Genomic DNA, 25,605 nt, shown 5'->3' on the forward strand with positions numbered 1-25,605 from the left:
CACCCCAGACCCATTAAATTACAAGCTCTGGGGTGGAGCAGGCATCACTAATTTCTGAAGCTCCCCAGGTGACTCCAATGGGCAGACAAGTTGGCAAACCTCTGATTTAACCTCCTGTAGCCTCATGAGTAAAACACTATGGCAGCTCAGGACTGTCTGAGGTTAAATAGGAATCAGGTGTGAAAACAGCCTAGGCTCACAACGATCACACAAAGGTCTATATAATAATAATAATAATAAGATAGCTGATACTTACATGCCTATGACTGATTTGCCCCATTGACAGACAGGAGGCCCAGAGAGGTTTACCAAGTTGCCCTAGGTCACACAGCTAGTAGGAGGCAGAGCCCCAACTCTAACCTAGGTGCTCTGGCTCCAGGGCCCGCACTCCCTCTCTATGCTATGTTCCTCTCAGGGGTGGGAAAAGAGAAGATAAACAAGCAACAAACATCACACTCAGAACTATGGTCTTCCAACGCAGGAAGAAAACAAGAGGATTGTCAACAATCTAAGTTACACCCAGAAGTAATATAATGTCAAAATGATCCAGGGGAGAGTGGAAAGAGGGTGGGAAACAGGTGAAATAAGGCCAGCCAGCAGTTAATCATTACTAAAGATGGGCAGTGGTGTCATGATACTGTTCTCCCTACTTCTGTTTGGTTTAAGGAAATCTGCCATCATATAATAAAATGTTTAAAATACCTACACCCAATACTTAGAAACACATTTTCAGGACCTCCCTGGTGATCCACTGGTTAAGAATCCATGCTTCCAATGCAGGGGGTACGGGTTCGATCCCTAGTCAGGGAACTAAGATCCCGCATGCCATGCTGTGCAGCCCAAAAAGAAACAACAACAAAAAAAGGAACACATTTTCTATTCTACAGGCATTGCTATGATGTCATTTAGCTGAGTTCTCCTCTGTCCAAATATTAGAAGTACGTCTGCTTGAGCAAACTGTCCTCTTCCTTTTTTAAACAGTCCTCCAGACCTGCAGCACCGTTTCATCACCTGGGTTGGGCAAACCAGCCCCGGTCTCACACTGTGATGTTATTCCTGTCTTTTTCCTCTGTCCTCACCGCCACGGCCACTGCCTGGTGCCTCAAGGCTCACAAGCGTTCCAGACAAGCGTTCCAGACAGGCCCCCACTCCTCCCACTCGAGCCACTTTAATCCAACCATCAGCAGCTGTGAGTAACGTGACACATGGCAGGGAGAAGACTGTTCTCCACTTGCCACTGATACAAGGTGGCATCTGTTGGTGCCTCTGTGGCTGCAAATTACACATGGTGTCCATTAGATAGGTGAGCTTGATTTACAGCAATCTTACATTTTCTCAAACTCACCTTTTATTTATTTTTATTCTTTTCCATTATGGTTTATTATAGGATATGGAATATATTATATATTGAATATAGTTCCCTGTGCTATACAGTAGGACCTTGTTGCTTATCTATTTTATATATAGTAGTTTGTATCTGCTAATCCCAACCCCACCCTCTTTCCCCTTTAGTAACCACTGTTTTCTATGTCTGTGAGTCTGTTTCTGTTTTGTAAATAAGTTCATTTGTATCATATTTTAGACTCCACATATAAGTGATATCAAATGATATTTGTCTTTGTCTGACTCACTTCACTTAGTATGATAATCTCTAGGTCCATTCATGTTGCTGCAAATGGCATTATCAAATGTACCTTTAAAATTTTTAGATCTTTTATTGTTTTAAATCATGGATAAGAAAGCACTGACCGTATTATTATTACCAGTCATAAGCAGTGATGCAGCAAGCAGGGACCCATGGCATCTGGTCCAGAACAGGGAAGGCCCATCAGCCACGTGGAAGGGCTCCCCAAACTCAATATGAACTAAAAGACAGGAAAATCCCACTTCTCTTCCACAGCAAGTTTTGGAGGTAATCAACCTATTTAATAAGACTCCTTCAAAACCCTCATCTCAGTCTGTAATTCCCTATTGTTTGTGTACCTAGAAGCTCCTTCTACATAGAAGGGGCTTATGAATCCTTGACATTTAGCATCATGACTGATACATAACAGACTTTAAACAATATTTGTGGGTTGAGTGGAAGTCTCGGACTCTGTGAAGTCAGTCCCAAGGAAGGGAGTTCTCACCACAAGGGGGTGCCGCAGTTCCCCATGCTCGTTAGTATTTTTACCAGACACTGAAAACAATGCCATCTTCTTCCTCCTCCACAGAAGACTCAAGTGGACTAAGATTCCTGAATCTGTCATAATTAAAAATGAGTTGGCTGCTAATGTCATCAAGAAAGGAGACCTGGATAACCACAGCACAACGATCAAATCCAGAAAATTTAACGTTGACACAATTATCTAACTACAACCCATATTCAAATCTCCCCCATTACCCCAGTGTTGCCTTTATGGCAACCAGGATCCAGCCCAGGATCCTGCACTGCACTTAGTGGTCAGGTCTCTCTAGACTTCTTTAGCCTTTCAATATCTTCTATGACACTGACATTTTTCAAGAGTGTGGACCAGTTGTTTTGTACCAATGTCCCTTCCTTTGGGCTTGTCTGATATTTCCTCACAATTAAATTCAGATAAAATAAGAAAAATTTTAAAATATCACTTTCCTGTTCTATCTTACTTTCAACAGTTAAGTTAATTTAATTCAGGTCACTCTTACCAGCCATGGACCAACCCACAGAGAAGGCAGTAGAAGCACTGGGTAAACAGAAGCCAGAGGAAGAGATGTAACTTCTGTGCATTTGTCTGTGTTACACACCAAAAAAGTCTAATGCACCCAACTGGGAGAAACAAGGCCAAGAGGCAGGTAAAAATCCTAGCTAAAATCTACAGGTTTTTTTTTTTTTTTTTTTTGGTTGCGTCAGGTCTTAGTTGTGGCACGCGGGACCTTTCGTTGCAGCGTGGGCTCTTTTGTTGTGGCTCACAGGCTTCTTTCTAGTTACGGTGTGCAGGTTTTCTCTCTCTAGTTGTGGTGCGTGGGCTCCAGGGAACGTGGGCTCTGTAGTTTGTGGCACACAGGCTCTCTCATTGAGGTGTGAGCTCAGTAGTTGTGGCACGTGGGCTTAGTTGCCCCCGGCATGTGGGATCTTAGTTCCCCAACCAGGGATCGAGCCCGCATCCCCTGCATTGGAAGGTGGATTCTTTACCACTGGACCACCAGGGAAGTCCCTCAGATCTACAGTTTTGCATCAAGGATTGGAGAAGTCTCAACCCTATAGAACGTTTGGTGTAACCAGTCAATCCTAACCAACTGATTAGCAAATTGATTACTGGCAAATAGGATTGAGCTGGAACAACTAGTTAACAATTATTTTTGAAAAATAAAAGTAATTACATAACAATTTGACAGGCTACATTAAAAGCATAGATGAATAAAAGAACTAACTATGAAAGAATAAAACCTATATACAGACTAGCATACATATGAAAATTTTTTTTCTGGAAGGATACATGGGAACTGCTAACAGTGATTCTCTTTGGGAAGAGGGAATAGGTGGGAAATTACAATCTTAATTCTAATTTATACCTTCTCGTACTGTTTGAGTTTTCTTACCTGTGACTACATTGCTCTTGTAAATATCAACCTGGGTAATGTTATTATAGGTCATTTTGTTTTCTTCCTTTTACTATTTGTGATACCTCTCCTCTCCAAAATTATTGTTTCTCCCCCCAAAAAAATTTTTTTTTCTAAGTGCCCAGATAAATGGATTGTCAACAGAATGCAGCTATGAAGATGTATGCTGATAGAAGTAAATGAAACAATTATAAAAGAGTATAGGGCTTCCCTGGTGGCGCAGTGGTTGAGAGTCCGCCTGCCGATGCAGGGGACACGGGTTCGTGCCCCCGTCTGGGAAGATCCCACATGCCGCGGAGTGGCTGGGTCCGTGAGCCATGGCCGCTGAGCCTGCGCGTCTGGAGCCTGTGCTCCGCAACGGGAGAGGCCACAACAGTCAGAGGCCCGCGTACCGCAAAAAAAAAAAAAAAAAAAAAAAAAAAGAGTATATAACAACCACAGCCGTAAATAGTTTGCCACAAATAGAAAAAAATAATGAAATTTAAATGAAATTAAAAATGGTTTTTGTAAGTCAGAGAAAGACAAATATCATATGATACTGCTTATATGTAGAACCTAAAAAAAATGGTATGAATGAACTTATTTACAAAACAGAAATAGAGTCACAGACATAGAAAACAAACTTATGGTTACCATGGGGGAAAGCAGGGGGAGGGATAAATTAGGAGTTTGGGATTGACATATGCACACTACTACATATAAAACAGATAACTAATAAGGGCCTACAATATAGAGCACTGGGAACTCTTCTCAATACTCTGTAATTACATATATGGGAAAAGAATCTAAAAAAGAGTAGATATATGGATACGTATAACTGATTCACTTTGCTGTACAGCAGAAACTAACACAACACTGTAAATCAAGTATACTCCAATAAAAAATTAGAAGAAATTTTTAAAAAATGGTTTTCTTTTGATTATCTCTATTTTCCACTGTAATCAGATAATGTCTGTACAATTCCAAATAAAAGAGAAAAAAGAAAAAATAAATAAAGTGAAAATGTCCTAACTTACAGGCATGTATGAGAACCTTTCCCCATACATCCCATCTTACTCAAGACAGCCTGATCTTGCTCAGATGCTCAGAGCTTCCTTTAACAAAGCTGCCAAGGAGAAATGATTCACATTGCTGGTGTGTTTGACAAGAGTGGAAGTAAGTTCTGGAGTGGCAGACAAACTTAAATACACTTTTGCAAAGCACCTGCAAACCCAACAGTATTACTCTTCTATGAGTCCTATAATATGGGCACTTGGGAATTCCAAAGCCCTTTTTAAAAGCAACAAAAATTTTCACAACACCAATGTGTAAGAGTAGAAAGAGCTTTCTGTTTCAAGAAACAAATATTTTCACAACACCAATGTGTAAGAGTAGAAAGAGCTTTCTGTTTCAAGAAACAGGAGACCCAAGTTCACGCCTGGGTTCTATATTAGCTGTGTGACCTTGGGGCAGGTAACTTACTCTCTGGGCCTTGGGCTTATTCATCTGAAAGTGGGGATCATTCCCATTAATTTCTAGATCTCCTTGGAATCTAATGAGGATCCAGATCCTGGCACTTGTGAGTAAAGAAAAGCTGGGTTTCCCTTATAAGAAGAGGTACCAGAGAACTTGCTTTCCCTGATCCCACCTCCCCACCCCCATGTAAGAAGGCAGCTGTCTGCAAGCCAGAAAGAGAGCCCTCATCATAGAAAAGTGTTGGTTAAACCTTAATCTTAGACTTTCTAGCCTTCAGAACTGTAAGAAATAAATTCCTGTTGTTTAGACAAAAAAAAAAGAAAAGAAAAGCTGGGTTTCTAAGGCCCCACCATGGATGTAACCACCTGCTTCTTGGTACAAGTACCCTTGTGTTTTTGTGTTTAACCTGGAAAATGCATTACTGGATCACAGCAGGTCAACATGGTCTCCTTGGCTTTACTTTCACTCCAGAGGTTACTGAAACGCTTCAGTCCCACAGAATGGCCTCCTACATAAAATTCCCACCCCACTGAATGTCCACCCCAAGAATGTTAAGGGCAGGAGGGAAGAGTCCACTACAGAAAATTCCAGAAACAGAAAGTGTGCCTGTTAAGACACCCAATGTCCCTTCCCCAGGTGGCCCTCACCGATGGTGGTCTCGCAGAACTTCCCAGCGGCCACCTCATTGGCAATGTTGGCTCCCATCAACACGCTGATGTCAATGCCCATCTTCTCTCGGATGATGTCAGAAATGAGCTTCAGCCCCTCAGGACCCTTGTCTATGCCCTGCAAGGATGTCAGCAAGTTAGGGGAAAATGAACCACCAAGGCCAAGAGGCAGGAGATCATTGATTTATAGGTCATCTAGATTCAGACTTCCAATGGCATATGCAACTTGAAAAATCTCTTATTTACAACAGTAAACAGACATATTGTGTATGTACCATTTAAAGAGTAAAACTAAATGAAAATGTAACCACCCAGGTTAAGAAAGAGAACATGAAGGACACCACTGAAGTCCCGTGTCTCTCCCAAAGTTCATCTTCCTTATTAGTGTTTCCTGGTCCCTGCCAGGGTGAAGCCCTATCCTGAATGCTTTATGCCCTGTTCCTTTGCTTTTCTTGATCATTTTGCCACATAAAACTACACCTAAACAGTAAGTTATATCAGTATATTTTTGAAAACCTATAAATGAAACTGTACTGCTCACCTGTGTGCTGTTTTGTGCTATATTATTACTTTGGAGATTCACCCACACGGCTGCATGAATGCTCTGGTTCATTCCCATTTACTACTGTGTAGTATTCCACCATTCATCTGTCCATTCTATTGATGACTGACATTGAACTGTTTGCTTTCATAAACATTCACCTATGAACACTATGGAACACACTCTCTCACAGAGGGTTCTTCCCCTGACAGCCTGGGGAAGTTTATGGACTCATTCTCAGACTTCATATGCATAAAGCAAAATACATAAGATTACCCAGGAAGACAATTATACTGAAATATAGTTATCAAATGTTAAAAAAAAAATGTGACCAAGTAGTATATGTATGTTATTAATGTAATTATAAAAAGATGTCACGGCAGGTATAATAATTACCATAATTTCCAAGTAGTGTTGAGCATAAATGATACTTTGAGATATCTGAAGCCACTGTAAAGTGATACGAAAATACCTGTAATTTCTATTATCACAGGGTCAAGGTCCTGCTAGTACTACTGTCATTGAAACTCTGGCCTGTGGCCTTCACTCATAAGCGAAGGAAACACTTGTTTCAGTTAGAGGTTAAAATGAATAAAAATGCAATTCCGCCCCCACATTTAGGTCCATGAACTCTTGAATTCTATCTGTGGACCACTGTGGGTGGTTTGTGGACTTCTGGTTAAAAACTCTCTCTTTCGGGAATAAACCCAGAATTGGGAAGTAAAGATGATTAATTTCCCAGCGAATGCAAACCATGCAAGATTTCCAGAGCTGGTGGTTCTTTCTTTGGGGGACCCCACTCTCGCACCCCCCGCCCCTGCGAACCCTCTCTACATAGAAAGCAGCCCCTCCTAAATGTGAGAGGAGCAAGGCTCGTGGACAGCGTGGTTTTCTCTTCTGGGCATCTTTAAAAAAACAAATCCAAACCAGCCATAACTTCCCTTCAGCTCCTTATCTCCAAGAGGTGAAAGAGGAAAGGAAGTTCCCAGTAACCGGCGTGCAGCGAGGGCCCGTCACCTTGATGAGGGTGATGCCCAGCGCGTCCTTGGGCACCCTCCCTGTGATCTCTTCGCAGATCCGGTGGATGAACTGGTGGGGGATGACAAACACCAGCAGGTCTGCGTCCTGCACGGCCTCGCTGAGGTTCGCAACAGCAACCTGCGAGGGCGAGGGTGACACGGTTACTCCCAGTCCGAAACACATCTCTCCACGCGCTGACCAGGCATCAGATGCCTCCGCTGTGCAGACTGACAGTCAAATCAGAGCTGTGTTTGTGCTGCCTTCCCCACTCGGGACGTGCAGACGTGCATCTGAGGCCAGCAGGGTCCTGCCTCTGCTGCTTACCAGCTGGGTGAGTGCCCTACCCTCTCCCCACCTCGGTCCCCTCCCCTGTAAAAGGCGGTCATAACCATCCTGTGCGGGTGGTTCTCTGTTGCTCTCCCACCTACCCCCACCCCACTCCCCCGCATCCATTTCTACCATTCTTTGCCCCACTCTCTCCCCAGGAGGCTGCACTCTGTGGGCTGTTTCCCCAGGCGCCCTTGCTCTCTGGCTTCCAGGTGGCTTCAGCCCAAGGTGGGCACTGTCGGGGACTCCAAGGTGGGAGGAGAGACAGGCAGGGTGTTGACTTGCTCCTGGGGCCACTCCTACTCGGCTCGCAGGGGTGCTGGCCTGGCTTCCTTCTACAGCTCCACCTCCTGACCTGGTCTGAGGCAGCCCCTCTTCTGCGTCGCTAAGCTCTGGTGGGGCCGGTGGAGTGACACTGGTCTGTCCCCTTGCCCTTTCAGGGGTGGCCGTGGCTTTCTGCTGCTGCTGATCTCTGGACACTTCACCGAGCCCTTCTGGTTCTCTCGACTCCGCCCACACCTCTGTCAACAGTCCTATGCTAAGCTCTCCTATGTAAGCACTTCGAGAGCACTCTTGTGAAAAATAAATGACATAGAACAGAGTCTGGCACCTGGTAGGCACTCAATAAATGTCAGCTATTATGATGATTTCTTCCCTTCAGATAAGTACAAAGATAAGGTTTTAAAATTTAATATGGGGACATACACACACACACACCCCCCAGAGGCAGAGGTGAGGCCACCGAGTGAGGACACAGGGGCATGTGGTCTCTATCAGAGACTGCCTGTTGTTGCCCAACGTCTGTTCTCCCCCTTCTTCCTCAGCAAGAGAACCCCCAGTTTAGGGTGAGACTCATAACTGCCAGGAAAGAAGGCTACATCTCTAACCTCCCTTGCAGCTAGGTGCCCTGTGTGACTAAGTTCTGAGCAATAAGGTGTAAATGGAAGTGTTGCGTGTGACTTCCAGGAAATGCCTTTGAAGGCCTTTCTTCCTCCTTTGGCCAGAGGGAATGTGAAGAGATGGCTGGAATTCAGGCAGCCATCTTGGACCATGAGGAGCAAAGCAAATGCTGAGATGGCAAAACAGAGTCCCTGACATCATGATGCATCATCACGACAAACATGGTTTTTCTTTTTTTTGAAAAGTATATAACAGATTTCTTTTTTATTTACAATCAAGTTCTGTTGGGCAACAAAATTAAATAAATAAAAGATGTGATGAATGTCTTTTATCTAAGAGAAAAAAAGCACAAACGTTTGCTTAGGTCACTGTTATTTTAGGTTTTCTTTTCTTTTTCCTTTATTTATTTTTAATTTTTTTATTTTTTGGCTGTGCCGCATGGCATGTGGAATCTTAGTTCCCCAACCACGGATCGAACCCGCACCCCGTGCAGTGGAAGTGTGGGGTCTTAACCACTAGACCGCCAGGGAAGTCCCTATTTTAGGTTTTCTGTCGTATGTACCTGAACCTAACTGAAACTGACACAGTTCCCATTAAGCACTCCTGGTTCCCCAAATGAAGGGAACTGGATGCAGAATATTCCCTGAGGAAGTGCTATCTGCCACAGGAACATCATTCAGAATGGATAAGCCTCCTAGGAAATCTAGTTTGGGAGTTGTGATGGAGATGCCAACTGCTTGACAAAACTTCTTCTCCCCTTTCTCCATAAACACAGAGCTGCAAGCTGGTCACTGGTCACCTAGCTCAGGACTGCATTTCCCAGCAGCCCTTGCAGTTACAGAAGGCCAAGGACCAAGTTCTCATCAACAGAATGAGAGACGGAGCAGTGCACACCACTTAAGGCCCAGAGCCCTTAAAACAGTGGCTGCTTCCTCCACACTTTCCCTTCCTACTTTTGTGCTAGTTGACAACCTAGATCTAGGAGATGGCACAGAAATGATGAAGAAAGATGGGACCAAGAACAATGGTGTGAAGCAAAGCTGCTAGACCACTATTACGTGAGAGGGAAATAAATCCCTTTGTCCTTTAAAAGTCACATTATTGTCTCTCCTTACAGCTTAGTCTAGCCTATTAACTAACGTGTGCAAGAGTTACTCCCTCACTGAAAAAATTCCCCAAGGGAATCTACCTGGCATTACTTCACTTCCTCCTCCCTTTGGCTGGTATGCAAGACCTGTCATTTACCGCCCAGCCTTCATTCCCCTTCTTTCTAGCAAAAGTGCCTCTAGATTTCATTTCAAAAGCTACTGCTTCCCCATTTTACCATGCAATTTGGGTGGAATGGGCCCCTCCCCTGCTCCATGGATGGTCCTTAAGTTGTTCAAGCCAATGGGCACATAAAACAATAGGAGCCAATGTTTGCTGGAGCTTCTGAGGAACAGTTGCTTCCTTATACTTCTGCAACAGCTATTGGGTCTTTCCTTGAAAAGTATGGGATGACAGTGCAAGGTCTGGAACAGCTACAACCATTTTACAAATGTGAGGGGCAGAACCTAGACCTGCCAAGGGGCTCCCATGTGAATGAAGGCAGAGCAGAGAAACAGAGGAAAACAGGGCCTCACTGACATCACTTAAGCCACTGTTTCAGACCGCACCTGAAACCGGCCCTACCCGAATTTTTAGTCATATAACCCAAAACATCAGCTTAAGCTGATCTGAATGGCAACAAAGTCGTTCCCCATAGAGCAGATCACAACCCGGAGCTTAGCACTTCTCCCTCCTTATTCATACCCCCAAAGGCTGGGGGAAACCTGCCTTCCTCTTTAAAGGGGCTTCTTCAGGTTGGTAATCTAGGCTGGATAGCAAGGACTCATCACCAAAACTCTACCTGCCTATTAGTTCCCTGGCATCTGGAGATTTTACCTCCTCCAAAAAAGCAGTTACTTATTCTATTCCATTAGCCCCGATGCCAACAAACAATGGCTCTGCTTGTCCCTGATTGGCAAGGCTCATTATGTTCTTACACATTCCCTGTGGTCCCAGCCAGAAGCACCAGCCTTTATAAGACTTCTGACAGCCCACTCCCCCTTGGGTTACTAGCCTTACTTACGCAGGGACTTCTGCTCTTGACCCCCTTCTCATATGGCCACCTAAATTTTAATGAAAACCCTTCTACCTGTTGTTTCTCCTCTTCCCCACCCACCTACACACACACACACACACACACACGCACGCACACGCACACACACACACACACACACACGCACGCCCTTTCCATCTCTTCAGGGTACTTCCCTGACATGGTGAGATAGAAAAGACACCAGAACCAGAGAAAAGATGGAAAAGATGTATGTTTGTGTCCCATGTTTGCAACTGATCAGCTGTGGGACCTGGACAGATGACTCCTGTTCACTGACCTGTCACCCCGCCTACAGAATGGGGATAAAAATCACCTTTCCTAACAGCTATTTCACAGAGCACTTTCAAATTAATATAAGTAACAGCACTCTGCAGTGATATGAAACAAGTGAAAGAGATTACTTATCAGAAAAATCTACCTACCTCCTATAAATTCTTAACCTTTAAGGCATCAGCCCATCCCTATGTCCCCTGTTACAAAATATTCCCATGGAAGCTGCCAGAGGGCCCAGGATTTCTTCCTGTCTCTTACATTTCCTTTCTCAACAAATCAAAGAACTTGTGGCTGGTTGGGTGTGACGGGTCTCTGGGACAATATGCCTGGGGGCTCACTCAGCCTGGACTGATGTCCTTCCATTGTCCTTGACCTTGCCCAAGTGCTTAGGGTTTAACCCACAGAAGCAACCTGTAAGCCGAGCTGCATTTGTGTGGTGCACACGGCCCATGATTCCTGTTACACAGGATCAAAATGAGCTCTCCTCAACGAACACAGTCAATCAAACATCCTCTTTCAGAATTAAAGCTTTAGCTAAGCCTCTGTCTTATCTTTTACCCTGAATCAAATCGAGACACTGCTTTGGAAACGATGACCTATTTCATGGGTCACCTGCCAAAATCTTCTGGAGGGTATCCACCATTAAAGATCCTGAAATGTGTTGGGAAAGACAGCTCAGAAGAAAAGGGCTTGCCTTTCATTGGCAAGGAGGACAGGTAATCAAATCAGAACAAAGGCATCATGGCTGGTCTGCTTGATGCCAGGAATCCAGGGCTCCTGGTCCAAGTTGATAAAGAAACTAATAATAATTAAAATCATTTAAAACAGAGCCAGTAAAGTCTGTGGGCCAAGCCTGAAGGTTCTTTTGTTTCCCCCTGGATTAGCTATCACTGTGCAGTGTGTGGGCATCTTGACCCAGTTCTACCACCAGTTAGCTAACTGGACACCACAGGCAAATCGCCTACATTCTTCAGGGAATAAGCATTTAGGTTAAACACAACAGCGTGAGTAATACACAGAGCAAAGTACAGCTGGCACACAGTAGGGGTTCAAACATATTGTGGTTTCCTCCTGTTCTCCTGACCTCAACTTAGGCCAAGATTGTAGGTGAAATTCACATCCTTGGCTCTACACTCAGAAAAATGATCCTCAGGTACAGACGACCTTAACTGACGATTCTTATATAAATACACCAGCGTGGTAAGTGAGCTTGCTTCTGGGGGGAAAAAAGGAAGGTGCTAACCCCCTGAATTCCACAATACTATACGAGTAATATAAACTTATTATGTAGACCAGTGGTGTCCAAACTGTGGTTCCTCAACCAACAGCATCACCATCACCCAGGAAATCCTCAGAAATGCAAATGCCTGGGCCTCCCCTGAGACCCAGTGAATCAGAAACTCCAGGGGTGGATCCAGTGATCCCTGTTAAATTCTCCAAGTGGTTCTGAGGAACACTTAGGTTTGAGAAGCACCAGTGAAGATGAATCCTCCAATGAAAATGAGAAAGCTAAACTCAGGCAGGAAAGAGTTAACAATGAAGCTCCTACTGAACTGATATTCTAATTTCCAAAAGCCTTTAAGCCAAAATTAATAGATATACTCACAACCCTACTACCCAAGTCAGTGGTCATTTTTTTTTTTTTTTTTTTAATTATCTTGGCCTAACCCTCCATCCCACAGGACACCACCGAAAGCACTGAAACAGAACCCTCCAGCCTGGTTAGTTCTCCCTTACCACCTCTGCTGTCCCTGGCACTAAGCCAAACCACAAATAACGCCTGGCACTATTCCAGGCACTGAGGAAACATCAGTGAATGCAGGCCTATGTAAGGAACCAAATCCAGAGAGTTAGTAACAAAGAAAAATATCTAAATTGGATTTCAAAACTTCAAATTTTTTGGACTTCCCTGGTGGCGCAGTGGTTAAGAATCCGCTTGCCAATGCAGGGGACACGGGTTTGAGCCCTGGTCCGGGAAGATCCCACATACCACGGAGCAACTAAGCCCATGTGCCACAACTACTGAGCCTGCACTCTAGAGCCCGCAAGCCACAACTACTGAGTCCGCGTGCCACAACTACTGAAGCCCACGCACCTAGAGCCCGTGCACCGCAACGAAGAGTAGCCCCCGCTCACTGCAACTAGAGAAAGCCCACACGCAGCAATGAAGACCCAATGCAGCCACAAAATGAAGTTTAAAAATGATATCAAAACTTAAAATTTTTACGCTTCAAAGGATACCATCAAGAAAGTGAAAACTCACAGAATGGGAGAATATACTTCCAAACTATGTAGCTGAAAATGGATTTGTATCTAAGAAAGAATCCTTACAACTCAGTAATAAAAAATCAACCCAATTTTTTTAAATGGACAAAAGATCTGAATAAACATTTCAGATATATAAGATATACAAATGGTATATTTTATATTTTTCAGATATAAAAGATATACAAATGTCCAATAAGCACATGAAAAGATGATCAACATCATTAACCATCAGGCAAATGAAAATCAAAACCACAATGAGGGGCTTCCCTGGTGGCACAGTGGTTGAGAGTCCGCCTGCCGATGCAGGGGATGCGGGTTCGTGCCCCGGTCCAGGAAGATCCCACATGTCGCGGAGCAGCTGGGCCCGTGAGCCATGGCCGCTGAGCCTGCGCGTCTGGAGCCTGTGCTCCGCAAAGGGAGAGGCCACAACAGTGAGAGGCCCCCGTACCGCAAAACAAACAAACAAACAAAAACCACAGTGAGATACCATTTCATACCCACTAGGATGGCTGGGATCAAAAAGTTAGATAATAACAAGTGTTGGTGAGGATGTGGAGAAATTGAAACCATCACACACAGCTGGTGGGAATACGTATAATGGTGCAGCCACTTTAGAAAACAGTCTGGCCAGTTGCTCAAAAAGTTAAACAGTTACCATAAGACCCAGCAACTGTACTCCTAGGTATATACTCAAAAAGAACACTTTACACAAATGTTCCCAGCAATACCATTCATAATAGCCAAAAAGTGGGAACCAAAATGTCCACCAACCAATGAATGGATAAACAAAATATGGTACACCCATAAAATAGAGTATTAGTCAGCCATAAAAAGGAATGAAGTACTGATGCAGGGTACAACGTGGATAACCTTGAAAACATTATGCTAAGTTTAAGAAGCCAGTCACAGAAGATGACGTATTGTATGGTGCCATTTACATGAAATGTGCACAACAGACAAATCTAGAGACAGAAAGTAGATTAGTGGTTGTTTAGGGCTGGGAACAGGAGGAAATAGGAGGTGACTGCTAACGGGCATGAGGTTTCTTTTTTTTTTTCTTTTCTTTTTTTTGCGGTACGCGGGGCTCTCACTGTTGTGGCCTCTCCCGTTGTGGAGCACAGGCTCCAGACGCGCAGGCTCAGCGGCCATGGCTCACGGGCCTAGCCGCTCCGCGGCATGTGGGATCTTCTTGGACCGGGGCACGAACCCGTGTCCCGTGCATCGGCAGGTGGACTCTCAACCGCTGCGCCACCAGGGAAGCCCTGAGGTTTCTTTTTAAGGTGATGAAATATTCTAAAATTGATTGCAGTGATGGTTGCCCAACTTTGTGAATATACTAAAAGCCACTGAATTGTACACTTTAATGGTAAATTCTATGTCTGTGAATCCTATCTCAATAAAGCTGTTTTTAAAAACAGAGCTGGCAAGGCTTAGAAGGCAAAGATGAGGGCTTCCCTGGTGGTGCAGTGGTTGAGAATTTGCCTGCCAATGCAGGGGACATGGGTTAGAGCCCTGGTCCAGGAAGATCCCACATGCTGTGGAACTAAGCCCGTGCACCATAGCTACCTGAGCCTGCGATCTAGAGCCCGTGAGCCCCAACTACTGAAGCCCACGCACTGCAACGAGGAGCAGCCCCCTTTCCCCACAACTAAAGAAAGCCCGTGCCCAGCAATGAAGACCCAACGCAGCCAAAAATAAATAAATAAATAAATAAACTTGGGGAAAAACAAAAAGAAGACGACAAAGATGACATGCCATGACAACCGTAATTCACAGAAGATGCTGCAATTGTCAATCCTGGAATCACACTGAGGTTGGTTAAAGCTGGACCGAGGCAGAAGAACTCTCTACCTGGGTGACCTCCTCTAAACAAAGGCCCTGGGCAGACAGCCATAACACAGGACCAACAATTTTTATCCTGTAGTGACAGGAAATCAGAAATGTTCTTCCATTCAGGTCTAAGGGGAAATCACAAACCCAGACTGCCTCAGCTTTTAGTGAGAAGTTGATGACATGGTGATGTCATTGTTACAGAAGGTTCCCCTGTGGAGGGGTCACATATGAGCACGTGATGACCTGGAGAAGGGTCAGGCGGGCAGCAGTCTGGGGGCACCAAGCAAGGATGACTCACAGTCTCAATCAGCAAAAGTGGCAGACGTCATAGAAAACAATCTGACGTGGATGAAATGCAGCACATCTCTTCTGCTTGAATCCGCAAGACAGAAATGAGTAAAGCCAACTTTTTAGCTCTAGATCCACATTTGCTCTGAGTCAATTAATCTTATGTCTGGCTTTTCATCTTAAAAAATGGTAACAATAATCGGTCTCGGTCTAACACTAGTTGACTTTTTAAATGATCGAATGAGGTATTTGAAAAACTGAAATAAACATAAAATTTTTTTAAAAACCAACAAAAACAAAGCCCTAGCTTTGCAACAGATTCTTAACACTAAACAATTTATGTGAATCATCTCATTTACTCCTCACAGCACCACTAAGGAAACTACTCACAGGGGCCCATCTTACCAAGAGGAGGGGGGCTGCCCAGGCTCACTCAGCAGGCCCGACTCACCACCATGCTTCACCACTGTTCAACTTTTAAAATTACTTATTATGAGACATTTCATACATACAAATTCTAGAATCTAGAAAGCACAAGGAAAAACAAACGATCAAGCACCTGTGTACCTTCTGCCAGCTTAAGAAATAAAACTTTCCAATACCCTGGGTGTCCTCTACCAAGTGCCAGCAAGGATGTGGAAGGATGTGAGTTCTCAAACCCCACTAGGTGTGTGGAGATGGGCACAACTGAAACAGGAGGGAAGGGGGCAGGGCACAACCTTTAAAAGAAGGACACAGCCATTGAGGATACAACATAAACTGGTCAGAACCAATTAGGCCCAAGATGGCAGAAGATTCGACTTCCGGTAGACCTTGAGCCTCATTAAGCTCTCATTATAATACATTAGCATATGCTAAACAACACACCCACAGGCACCATGACTGAAGGCCCCCCATAAAAGGCCCCAAAGTGGGTGGGGTCCAATTGCTGGAAATTCTCGCCCCTTCTCCAAGACTGTTAAAATACTCCTCCCACTCATTAGCCTATGAAATTAGCCAGCCTGTGAACACTAACAACCCCGGTAACCCCGAGGCCTCTGGCCTTCTGAGATGGCCCACACTCTGTCTGTGGAGTGTGTTTCTCCCTGGGTGCTCTTGCCTTTTGAGACGGACCGCATTCTGTCTATGGAATATGGATCTCTCTAAATAAATCCTCTTCTTACCTATCACTTTGTCTCTCATTGAATTCCTTCTGAGCTGAGACATAAAGAACCTGAATTTCAGTAGGTCCTGATACCAGGTGTATGATTTTAATTAAAAGACAGTGGGTTCAAGTCCCAATCTGGGTTTCGGTTGGTTCGAGTCCCCACCCATGGGTTCAAGTCCTAATCTGAGTTGTGCGGTTTCACTATCACACTGGAAACCAGTGGTGCCATCTGGCAGATTACAGGCTGCATCCCTGTGACCCAGCGATGCCATCCCTGGGACAGAGACAAGGCCTTTCCCAGAGGCACTGTCTATAACAGCAAACGACCGGAAACCATGCAAACGTCCAGTCCAGGGAATGGATACACTAATTGTTATGAGCCTACAAGGCTTCAGATATCAACCATCTGGGAGCAGAGAGTTCCTCCCTCATCCACACCTGGGCACCCGGGGAGGTGGGGGGGGTGGAGTCAGTCATGGGCCAGGCTCTGAGGGACGTGGCTCTTGACTCCCTCCTTCCCCTCTGCTCCCCTGTTCTCTGTGCAGGCAGAGAACCATCTGGCAGATTCACCTCCCCCCACGTTCCCTGAGCACTACGCTAGGAACCTTGGGAGAACGAAACCCCAGAAAGTCAAGCCCACATGCCTGGGGCAGGTGGGGGTACAGAGTGGTCCACACAGAGCGGAAGGAACTCTCTACAGAAGGGAAGGAGTAATCGATCCCGACAGGTATGAGAAGGGAAGCTCGGAGGAATGGTCTGTGCCAAGCATGGTTAGAGATGACCTCAGAGGCCTTCCAGAGCCGCGGGAACAGCGGCGCCTCTACTCTTTCCACCAGACACTTGGGTAACTTAACTGCCCAGCTCAGAACCCTAGGGAACCTTCCTCTCCCCACTTACTGCACCAGGAGTAACTGCAGGGAAACGCTGCCCGGCCCTAGTGCAGTGACACAGGGAAGTCATCAAGTCATCACTGTCTAAAAGGCCATGACTCAGCAGGCTCAGGAACAGGTGTGCCAGCCACCAGCTCTGTGACCTGGGGCAAGTTCATTAACCTCTCTGAGCCCTGGTTTCTTCCCCTATAAAATCAGAATCACCATCACAGTAAGAAAGCTAATAGCACCAACCTAAGAGGGTCACTGAGAACATTAAATGAGACTGTAACCAGACAGGGATGGGGTTCCCTGGAGAAAGAGAACAAGGCATGGCTTTCTTGACAGAAGAGAAGCCATCTTTGGCCTAAGCCACTTTGTGATCTGAGCCACAGTGCTTGCCTTTGAACAGGTCTCAGTAATTAATGATCAAAAGGACAAACTTATCAGGCAAGAGAAGTAACAATAGCAAAGATAATACATCAGTTGTAAAGACTCCCAGTTACACTGGCCTAAAGCACTACCTTAAGCGGTTTGCAGGATTTAAACCCGCCTCAGGTTTAAACACCACCAGATCAACTGGAACCTAAGGAATGATTATGTTGACCATTTCCAACCCTTGTAACTTTCAATCCACTTTAGCTTGGACTCACTCAGTCCACCACCCAAGACCCTTCTTGAGTATGCATGTTCCCTTAGCTTAAAACTTCGCAAATTTTCCCCCTCCCCCTTTCCTTTGACTATAAAATTGTAGCCCACTTAATACTCAGGGCAGAGCTCCCTCGCCTGACCGCTTGCATCTCATACAAGCGTCCTATATTACTAAATCTACTTCTTGCCAAAAAAAACTTCCCCAATTTTGTTGCTGGGGAGACACTGCTTTAGGAAAGATCCTTGGTGTTCTCCTTACTTGCTCCAAGTAATAAATCCAAGAGGTAAACCCAGTTTTCGGGTAACATGATGATACATGTAAACTACTCTGCACAGGGCTTGACACCAATGAACACTGTAGCCAAAGGCAACTGGAAATCCTCAGTGAGCAAGGTCTTTGCATCTCCAAACTTGCTGGCATTCATCAGCCAAGAAATCTATCTCCCCTGCTAGGAGTTAGGCAGCCACCTGGGCTGGTTTTCAAACAGACTCTTACAGAAAGCCATCCAGGGGTGAATCTGGAACAGGAATTCATGAATTCCACTCACACAAGCAGCCGGGTCACCATTTTCATTCTCAGGCTCACCTCCTTCCTCTGCAAGTCACTGGAATGAGGCCAGGCAATAACCTAGATTCTTCCTGCTCAGGACTAATAAGCTGGAATTTTAAACTGTCAGTCTTCCCATTTTCTATTTCTTCCAATCTTATTCGGTAATTTAGGTCTTGACCTTGATTTTAATTACAGACCAATAAAACTGGAGGAAAGGGGGCAGGGCACAACCTTTGAAAGAACGACAGAGCCCAAGGACAATGACATAAACAGATTAGAACCAAATGGGTCCAAGATGGTGGACAAGTCAACTTCCAACAGACCTTGAGCCTCAGTATATGCTCACTGTAACACATCAGCAAGCTGAATGACACACCTACAAGCGCCATGACAGTTCTAAGGCCAACCATAAGGATCAAAAAGTGGGTGGTGGCCCAATTCCTGGAAATCCCCACCCCTTCCCAAAATAGCTGGAATACTCCTCCCACTCATTAGCCTATAAAATTACCCACCACTATAAAAACTGACAACCCCCATACCCCGGTGCCTTTCTCACCTTCTGATATGGCCCACACTCTGTGGAGTGTGTTTCTCTCTAAATAAATCCACTTCTGACCTTTCACTTTGTCTCTCACTGAATTCTTTCTGCGATGAGACATCAAGAACCTGAGCTTCATTAAGTCCTGAAACCAGGTGTGTGACCTCAGTTGGAAGACTGTGGGTTTTGGCTGGGTTTGAGTCCCAGCACATGGGTTCAAGTCCCAATCTGAGGTGCACGGTTTCACCAGTGCATTAGCTGGCCTAGGGATGGACCAAAGTCCATGCGCTTAGAAAGGGTATGTGAAATAAAATTCATATTTTGTGGCAAGACAAGAAAAAGTTAAACAAAATAAATTTTCTCTGCCCTTTGGTCTCCTCTCTCCCCTCTACTGTGCTTTGTGTATCTGCATTACACATGGACCAAACCTTCCCCATCGGCAGAAACACCTGCTCAACCATGAAGAGCAACATTCTTTTAGCATCAAGGAGACAACTGCTTAAACATAACATTCCTTCTTTATCTTGTACAGATTTGGATTGTATGAACTGTCAGTAATTCATTTAACATAAAGCCCTCTGTCTCAAAAAACTTATGTAACTATGCCTTGACTTCTAATGGGCAGAACAGTTCTCAACACTGAGATGCTATTCCCAAGTTATAACCCTCAATTTGGCTCGAATAAAATTTCTACTTCTTTCTTAGACCGACTGATTAATTTTTCGTCAATAGGTATCCAGGGAGTTACCAAGAGACACAAGACAAAGGTAAAATTATTAGTTCTAGCTTTGATGTGGCCACCATTCTGAATGCCAAGAAAGTAGCCTATGATGAGCTGCAATGTGTTCCCCCAAAATTCATATGTTGAAGTCCTAACTCTAGTACCTCAGAATGCGACTGTATTTGGAGACAGGCTCTTTGTAAAGGTTATTATGTTAAAATGAGGTCACTGGGGTAAGCCCCATTGCAACATGACTGGTGTCTGTCTTAGGACACAGATACACAGAGGGAGGACCACGTGGAGACACAGGAAGAAGAAAAGTCCAGGAGAGGCCTCAGAAGAACCAACCCTACCAACACCTTGATCTTGGGCTTTGTAGGGGAGCAGATTTTGCCACCTCAAAATATGCCTCTTTGGCACATTAATTATTACTATTATTTTTTGTGGTACGCGGGCCTCTCACTGTTGTGGCCTCTCCCGTTGCGGAGCACAGGCTCCGGACGCGCAGGCTCAGTGGCCATGGCTCACGGGTCCAGCCGCTCCGCGGCATGTGGGATCTTCCCGGACCGGTGCACAAACCCGTGTCCCCTGCATCGGCAGGTGGACTCTCAACCACTGTGCCACCAGGGCAGCCCTGGCACATTAATTATCTTAAGGTGGTTGTTTTTTAAGAAACAGCAGACAAGGAAGAAACTGAAAACCAAGTAGGAGTTGTCCTTTTGTAAGAAACATTTACATTCATGAGGGAAATCTCCATTTGTAAGGGGGTCTCCCTCCAAGTACCTGGAAGAGCTGGGAGGACTAAATCTCTAGAAACTCTCAGGAAAGGGGCAGGCACTGACTTAAATCTGCGTAAACACCTTACCCTTGTTTACTGTGCTTTCCCTATCACCTCCCAGAATTGACTCTCCCCACCTTCAACGTCCTCTTTTGTCTTTAGCTGAGAATATTTAAGGTGAGGGCTTCAGCCATTTTGGTGAATGACATAGTTTTCCTGGTTCTCTCCTATGCATACATGTTATTAAACTTTGTTTGATTTTCTCCTGTTAATCTGTCTCATGTCAACTTAATTCTCAGACCAGACAGAAGAACCTAGAGGGTAGAGGAAAATTTCTTCCTCCAGACAATGTGAAGCCTCCAGAGCTGTGAGAAAATTAATTTCTGTTGTTTAAGCCACCCAGACTATCGTACTTCGTTATGGCAGCTCTAGCAAACTAACACAAGGCCCATGTTCAGAGTCAGGAAAACCAAAACGGACCAAGCAATGAACCTGGTGGTAGAGAGGAACAGGAGACCGGGGAAGCAGCTTTCCCATCTCCCCACGTCCCAAGTGCTAACTCAACTGAGTGTAACTTTTAGAATTAACCAGTCTTACCACGTTTTCTGGCAGCTTGTGTCCAGGGAGATATTTTACATTTTCATGGTCATTATTTATGATGTCTGTCAGTTTTCTCCCATTAACCGTTTCTTCAAAGACCCACATCTTGACCGTGGAGGCAAACTTCTGAAGTTTCTTGACATTATCACCAATTATTTTTGCAACAGCTGAACCCCTGCAAAAGAAACAGTGGAAAAGAAAACAAACTCACTTGGGCAGAAGAGAAAAAGCACTAGATTATATTTCAGGAGACTTGTGTTCTGATTCAAGCACTGAGCTTAGAACTCAGATGTGATGTCGCCTCAGCCGCAAGCTGTTTTTTTGTTTCTTTGGTTGGTTTTTTAATAAATTTATTTATTTATTTGTTTGTTTTTGGCTGCATTGGGTCTTCGTTGCTGCGCGCGGGCTTTCTCCAGTTGTGGCGAGCAGGGGCTACTCTTCGTTGTAGTGCGGGCTTCTCATGGCAGTGACTCCTCTTGTTGCAGAGCACAGGCTCTAGGTGTACAGGCTTCAGTAGTTGTGGCACGTGGGCTCAGTAGTTGTGGCTCGTTGGCTCTAGAGCACAGACTCAGTAGTTGTGGCACATGGGCTTAGTTGCTCCGTGGCATGTAGAATCTTCCCGGACCAGGGCTCAAACCCGTGTCCCCTGCATTGGCAGGCGGTTTCTTAACCACTGTGCCACCAGGGAAGTCCAAGCTGTTTGAAACTTAGTTGTTTTCACTTGGAAATACCACCCCATGATCAGGAAAGCCCCAGAATTTGCTACAAGGTCAGAAAGCACCACCCCTTGAAACTAGTAAGCACCAACCTATCTTGGAAGAGGGTATCACAGAAGGAAGAGAAATCCACCTGAAGGATGGCATAAAAATAACACTTCAAGTGTTCATGAAGTCTCCGAAGCAACTAGGCTATGTTTCAAATCCATCAAGGAGATTAATATGCAGCTACCGTAGGATAAGCTGTGTTCTGGTGAACTGCAACAGGCTCCATGTGCAGTCATAAAGGAAAGACAAGACCCAAGTGGATTCCAGAAAAGGAGCACAGCAAGGGCATGGGTCCCCCCAGCAGACACCCAGAGGCCTCTAGAAGCTCCCTTTTTTCTGCATCTCTATTCACCAAACCTATTCTGGTCATGAATCCGTCTCCCACAGGCTTTCCCACAGGGGAAGAGAAGATGCTAGTTAAAGCCAGTCCTCTGCACAAGAGCCGTGGGTGTGCGGCTGGTCCCCGTGGCAGAGGTGATGATGGTCAGCGAGCGCCTGTGCTCATCTCACAGGTGTGTTGAGTGCACACTGATTGGGCCATGGGTGGGACCTAATCCCGGCTGAACCAATCAAGCTCTTTTATAGGAATCCGAACAGAGAAATAGTTTCTTAGTTAACTTTCCTGGTGTGAAGAGCAAAGGAAAGAATCGTAAAGAGCACCTTGAGAATTCACGTGTCAGGGCGTTCATTATTTTTTCTAACGATTTTTTCTAATGATTCAGACAATTTGTGAAATGGAGTAAGGGGTGATGACAGAAAGGGGGTGGGACCAAGCTGATGCAGAAGAACAGATTGGAGACAGTTATCCTTATGTTTATGTTTGGCTGCACAATAGAATTACCTGGGAGACTGAGTCCCAGGCCACACCCAAGATCAATGAAATGGGTACCTCTGGAGTGGGATCAGGCATCAGCAGTTATTAAAGCTCCCCGGGACTGACGTGCGGCCAGTTGAGAACAGCTGCTCTGCACAAGGATCTAGAACTTTGGTGCTCTCCTTCCTCACAAAGGAATAGCTGTAAACATCAAAGCTCTGTGGCTTTCCCTGGGAAGTCCTTATTCTCTGTCAGCAGGACAGTTTATTAGCTAAATATCCATTAATCCAATTCTCCTCTGACACCCTGCAGAAAAAAGTCCGAGAATCTCCCCACCATCACTATCACTTTTACCCTAGTGTTTATCCTAATAACTCACACAGGGTCAAAGAGAGCAAGTGTGATTCTGGGGAACTGAGCAAACCGAGGAGGGGATCTATAAGACACTAGGAATCCATGTCTAGCAAATCAAGTGGGAAAATAAACTAGAACCATGAACCCCCTACCCATGGTCCACAGTCTTACTGGAATACATCTGTTTCTCCCTTTACAGCCGCCTCCTGTGGAAGCCAAGCATTTGCAACCAGAGGCAAACCTACTGTGTTTCTGCTGAAAAGTTAGTTAAGAATTGGAACTATTGGGACTTCCCTGGTGGCCCAGTGGGTAAGACTCCATGCTCCCAGTGCAGGGGGCCCAGGTTTGATTCCCGGTCGGGAAACTAGATCCCATGTGCATGCTGCAACTAAGAGTCTGCATGCTGCAACTAAGACCCGGCACAGCCTAAATAAATAAATTAATAAATTAGAAAAAAAAAAAAAGAATTGGAACTATTAAGAATTAAGCCCACCAGGGCTTCCCTGATGGCGCACTGGTTAAGAATCCGCCTGCCAGTGCAGGGGACACGTGTTCGAGCCCTGGTCCAGGAAGATCCCACATGCCGCACAGCAACTAAGCCCATGCGCCACAACTACTGAGCCTGCGCTCTACGGCCCGTGAGCCACAGCTACTGAGCCCGCGTGCCGCAACTAATGAAGCCCACGCACCTAGAGCCCGTGCTCTGCAACAAGAGAAGCCACCGCAATGAGAAGCCCACGCCCCGCAACGAAGAGTAGCCCCCGCTCACTGCAACTAGAGAAAGCCTGCGTGTGGCAACAAAGACCCAATGCAGCCACAAATAAATAAATAAATAAATTTATTTTAAAAAAGAAAGAACTAAGCCCACCATACCTTGTTCTTTGGTGTTCAAATGGGGCTTAGAAGAGCAAAACAAAAATAAGGGAGACTCCAGTTGCATTTTTTACTCATGGGAGGTCAGCAGGACCTCACTTTACCTCCTCCCAGGTTTCATCAAGGACCTCATTCAGTCATTCATTCACGCATTTATCTCAGTTATCAAAAATGTCCTGAGCACCTACTGCACATAATGCCTTGGGCTAGATGCTGGTGATATAAAAGGCACAGCTCTCAAAAGCTTCCCACCCACTTGAGAGATGAACAAGGTAAAAGGAATTCACAATCCTGTGTGTGATAAGAGGTGAAAGGGAATGAGGGACACTGTGATTAGAAGGTTAAATTGCAAGGGACTTTTAACATAAAGGACTCAGATGTAACCCAGGTAATCCATGGGAAGGCTAGCCTGCCCAGCGTTCAGCTGAGGGAACCAAGGTGGACAGACCTGGCTGGGGTCCCGGGAGAAGACATGGGAACGGTGCTAAGGAAGACCATACCTCTGCAGAGAAGCAAAAAGGGCTTCATTCACCAGGGATGGGAAAAGCAGGCAAAGCAGAGCTTCCAGCCAACACTCAGCTAATCACAGACACGTGAGGGAGCCGGGCCAAGCCAAGAACTAACCAGCTGATCCAGAGATGCACAAGCAACAATGTGTGCTTGTTATTTTCAGCGTGTGCTTGTTATTTTCAGCACCGAGTTGGCGGAGGGTGGGCTATTTTGCAGTGGTAGCTAAGGGATGCATGAGACTCAGCAACGCTGAGGTAACTCCAGGTAATTCTGGGCCAAGCTACTGGATCTGCCACTCATGGATGGGGGAGGGGAGGGAAGGGAAGGGAGGAGATGGACGCGGGGAAGAAGCATGAAATTCAATTCAAGAATGAATCCAGGGAGGGACTTCTCTGGTGGCGCACTGGTTAAGAATCCTCCTGCCAATGCAGGGGATACGGGTTCGAGCCCTGGTCTGGGAAGATCCCACATGCCGTGGAGCAGCTAAGCCCATGCACCACAACTACTGAGCCTGTGCTCTACAGCCCGTGCACCACAACTACTGAGACTGTGCTCTAGAGCCCGTGTGCCACAACTAGTGAAGTTCGCACACCTAGAGCCCATGTTCTGCAACGAGAAGCCACCGCAATGAGAAGCCCATGCACCACAACGAAGAGTAGCCCCTGCTCACCACAACTAGAGAAAGCCCCCGTGCAGCAACGAAGACCCAACGCAGCCAAAAATAAATTAATTTTAAAAAAAATGAATCCAGGGAGATGAACAAAAAGATTCTAATGCCTATAAGGCCTAGTCTTGTTCTTTCTATATAACTTATACAATAATATATTTTTTTGGAGATCAGAAATGAAAACACTTTAATTTGTTCTGTTTTAATCTCTTTCAGTACCATCTCCATTTGAACCAAGTATTTCTTTGCTGTCCACCTTTTCTGTGTTGTTTATAAAACCTCAAAAGTATATAATTCACCTCAACATAATAAAGGCTATATATTCTATACGACAAGCCCATAGCTAACATAGTACTGAATATTCTTACGACCAAAAATGGGGAGATGGGGGCAGGAGGAAACTCTTGGAGGTGATGGATGTTTATTACCTTGATTGTGGTGATGGTTTCATGGGCATATCCCTATCTCCAAACCCAT

The 25,605-nt window shown here is 45.3% G+C and overlaps 1 protein-coding gene across 9 annotated transcripts in view; it reads right to left on the reverse strand.

The window, feature by feature from the left end:
- Positions 1 to 25,605, reverse strand: part of GPD1L (glycerol-3-phosphate dehydrogenase 1 like) — a 121,274-nt gene that overhangs the window by 84,197 nt on the left and 11,472 nt on the right. For all 9 annotated transcript variants that reach the window (XM_081246973.1, XM_081246974.1, XM_081246975.1 and 6 more), the window contains exons 2-4: positions 21,144 to 21,321; positions 7,261 to 7,401; positions 5,682 to 5,820 (exon numbers count right to left, since the gene is read on the reverse strand). In XM_081246973.1, the coding sequence (XP_081103099.1) occupies positions 5,682 to 5,820; positions 7,261 to 7,401; positions 21,144 to 21,321 (458 nt within the window). The remainder of the gene's footprint in view (positions 1 to 5,681; positions 5,821 to 7,260; positions 7,402 to 21,143; positions 21,322 to 25,605) is intronic.

Source organism: Mesoplodon bidens, assembly GCF_964165515.1.
Source record: "Mesoplodon bidens genome assembly, chromosome: 10".
Lineage (NCBI taxonomy): Eukaryota > Metazoa > Chordata > Mammalia > Artiodactyla > Ziphiidae > Mesoplodon > Mesoplodon bidens.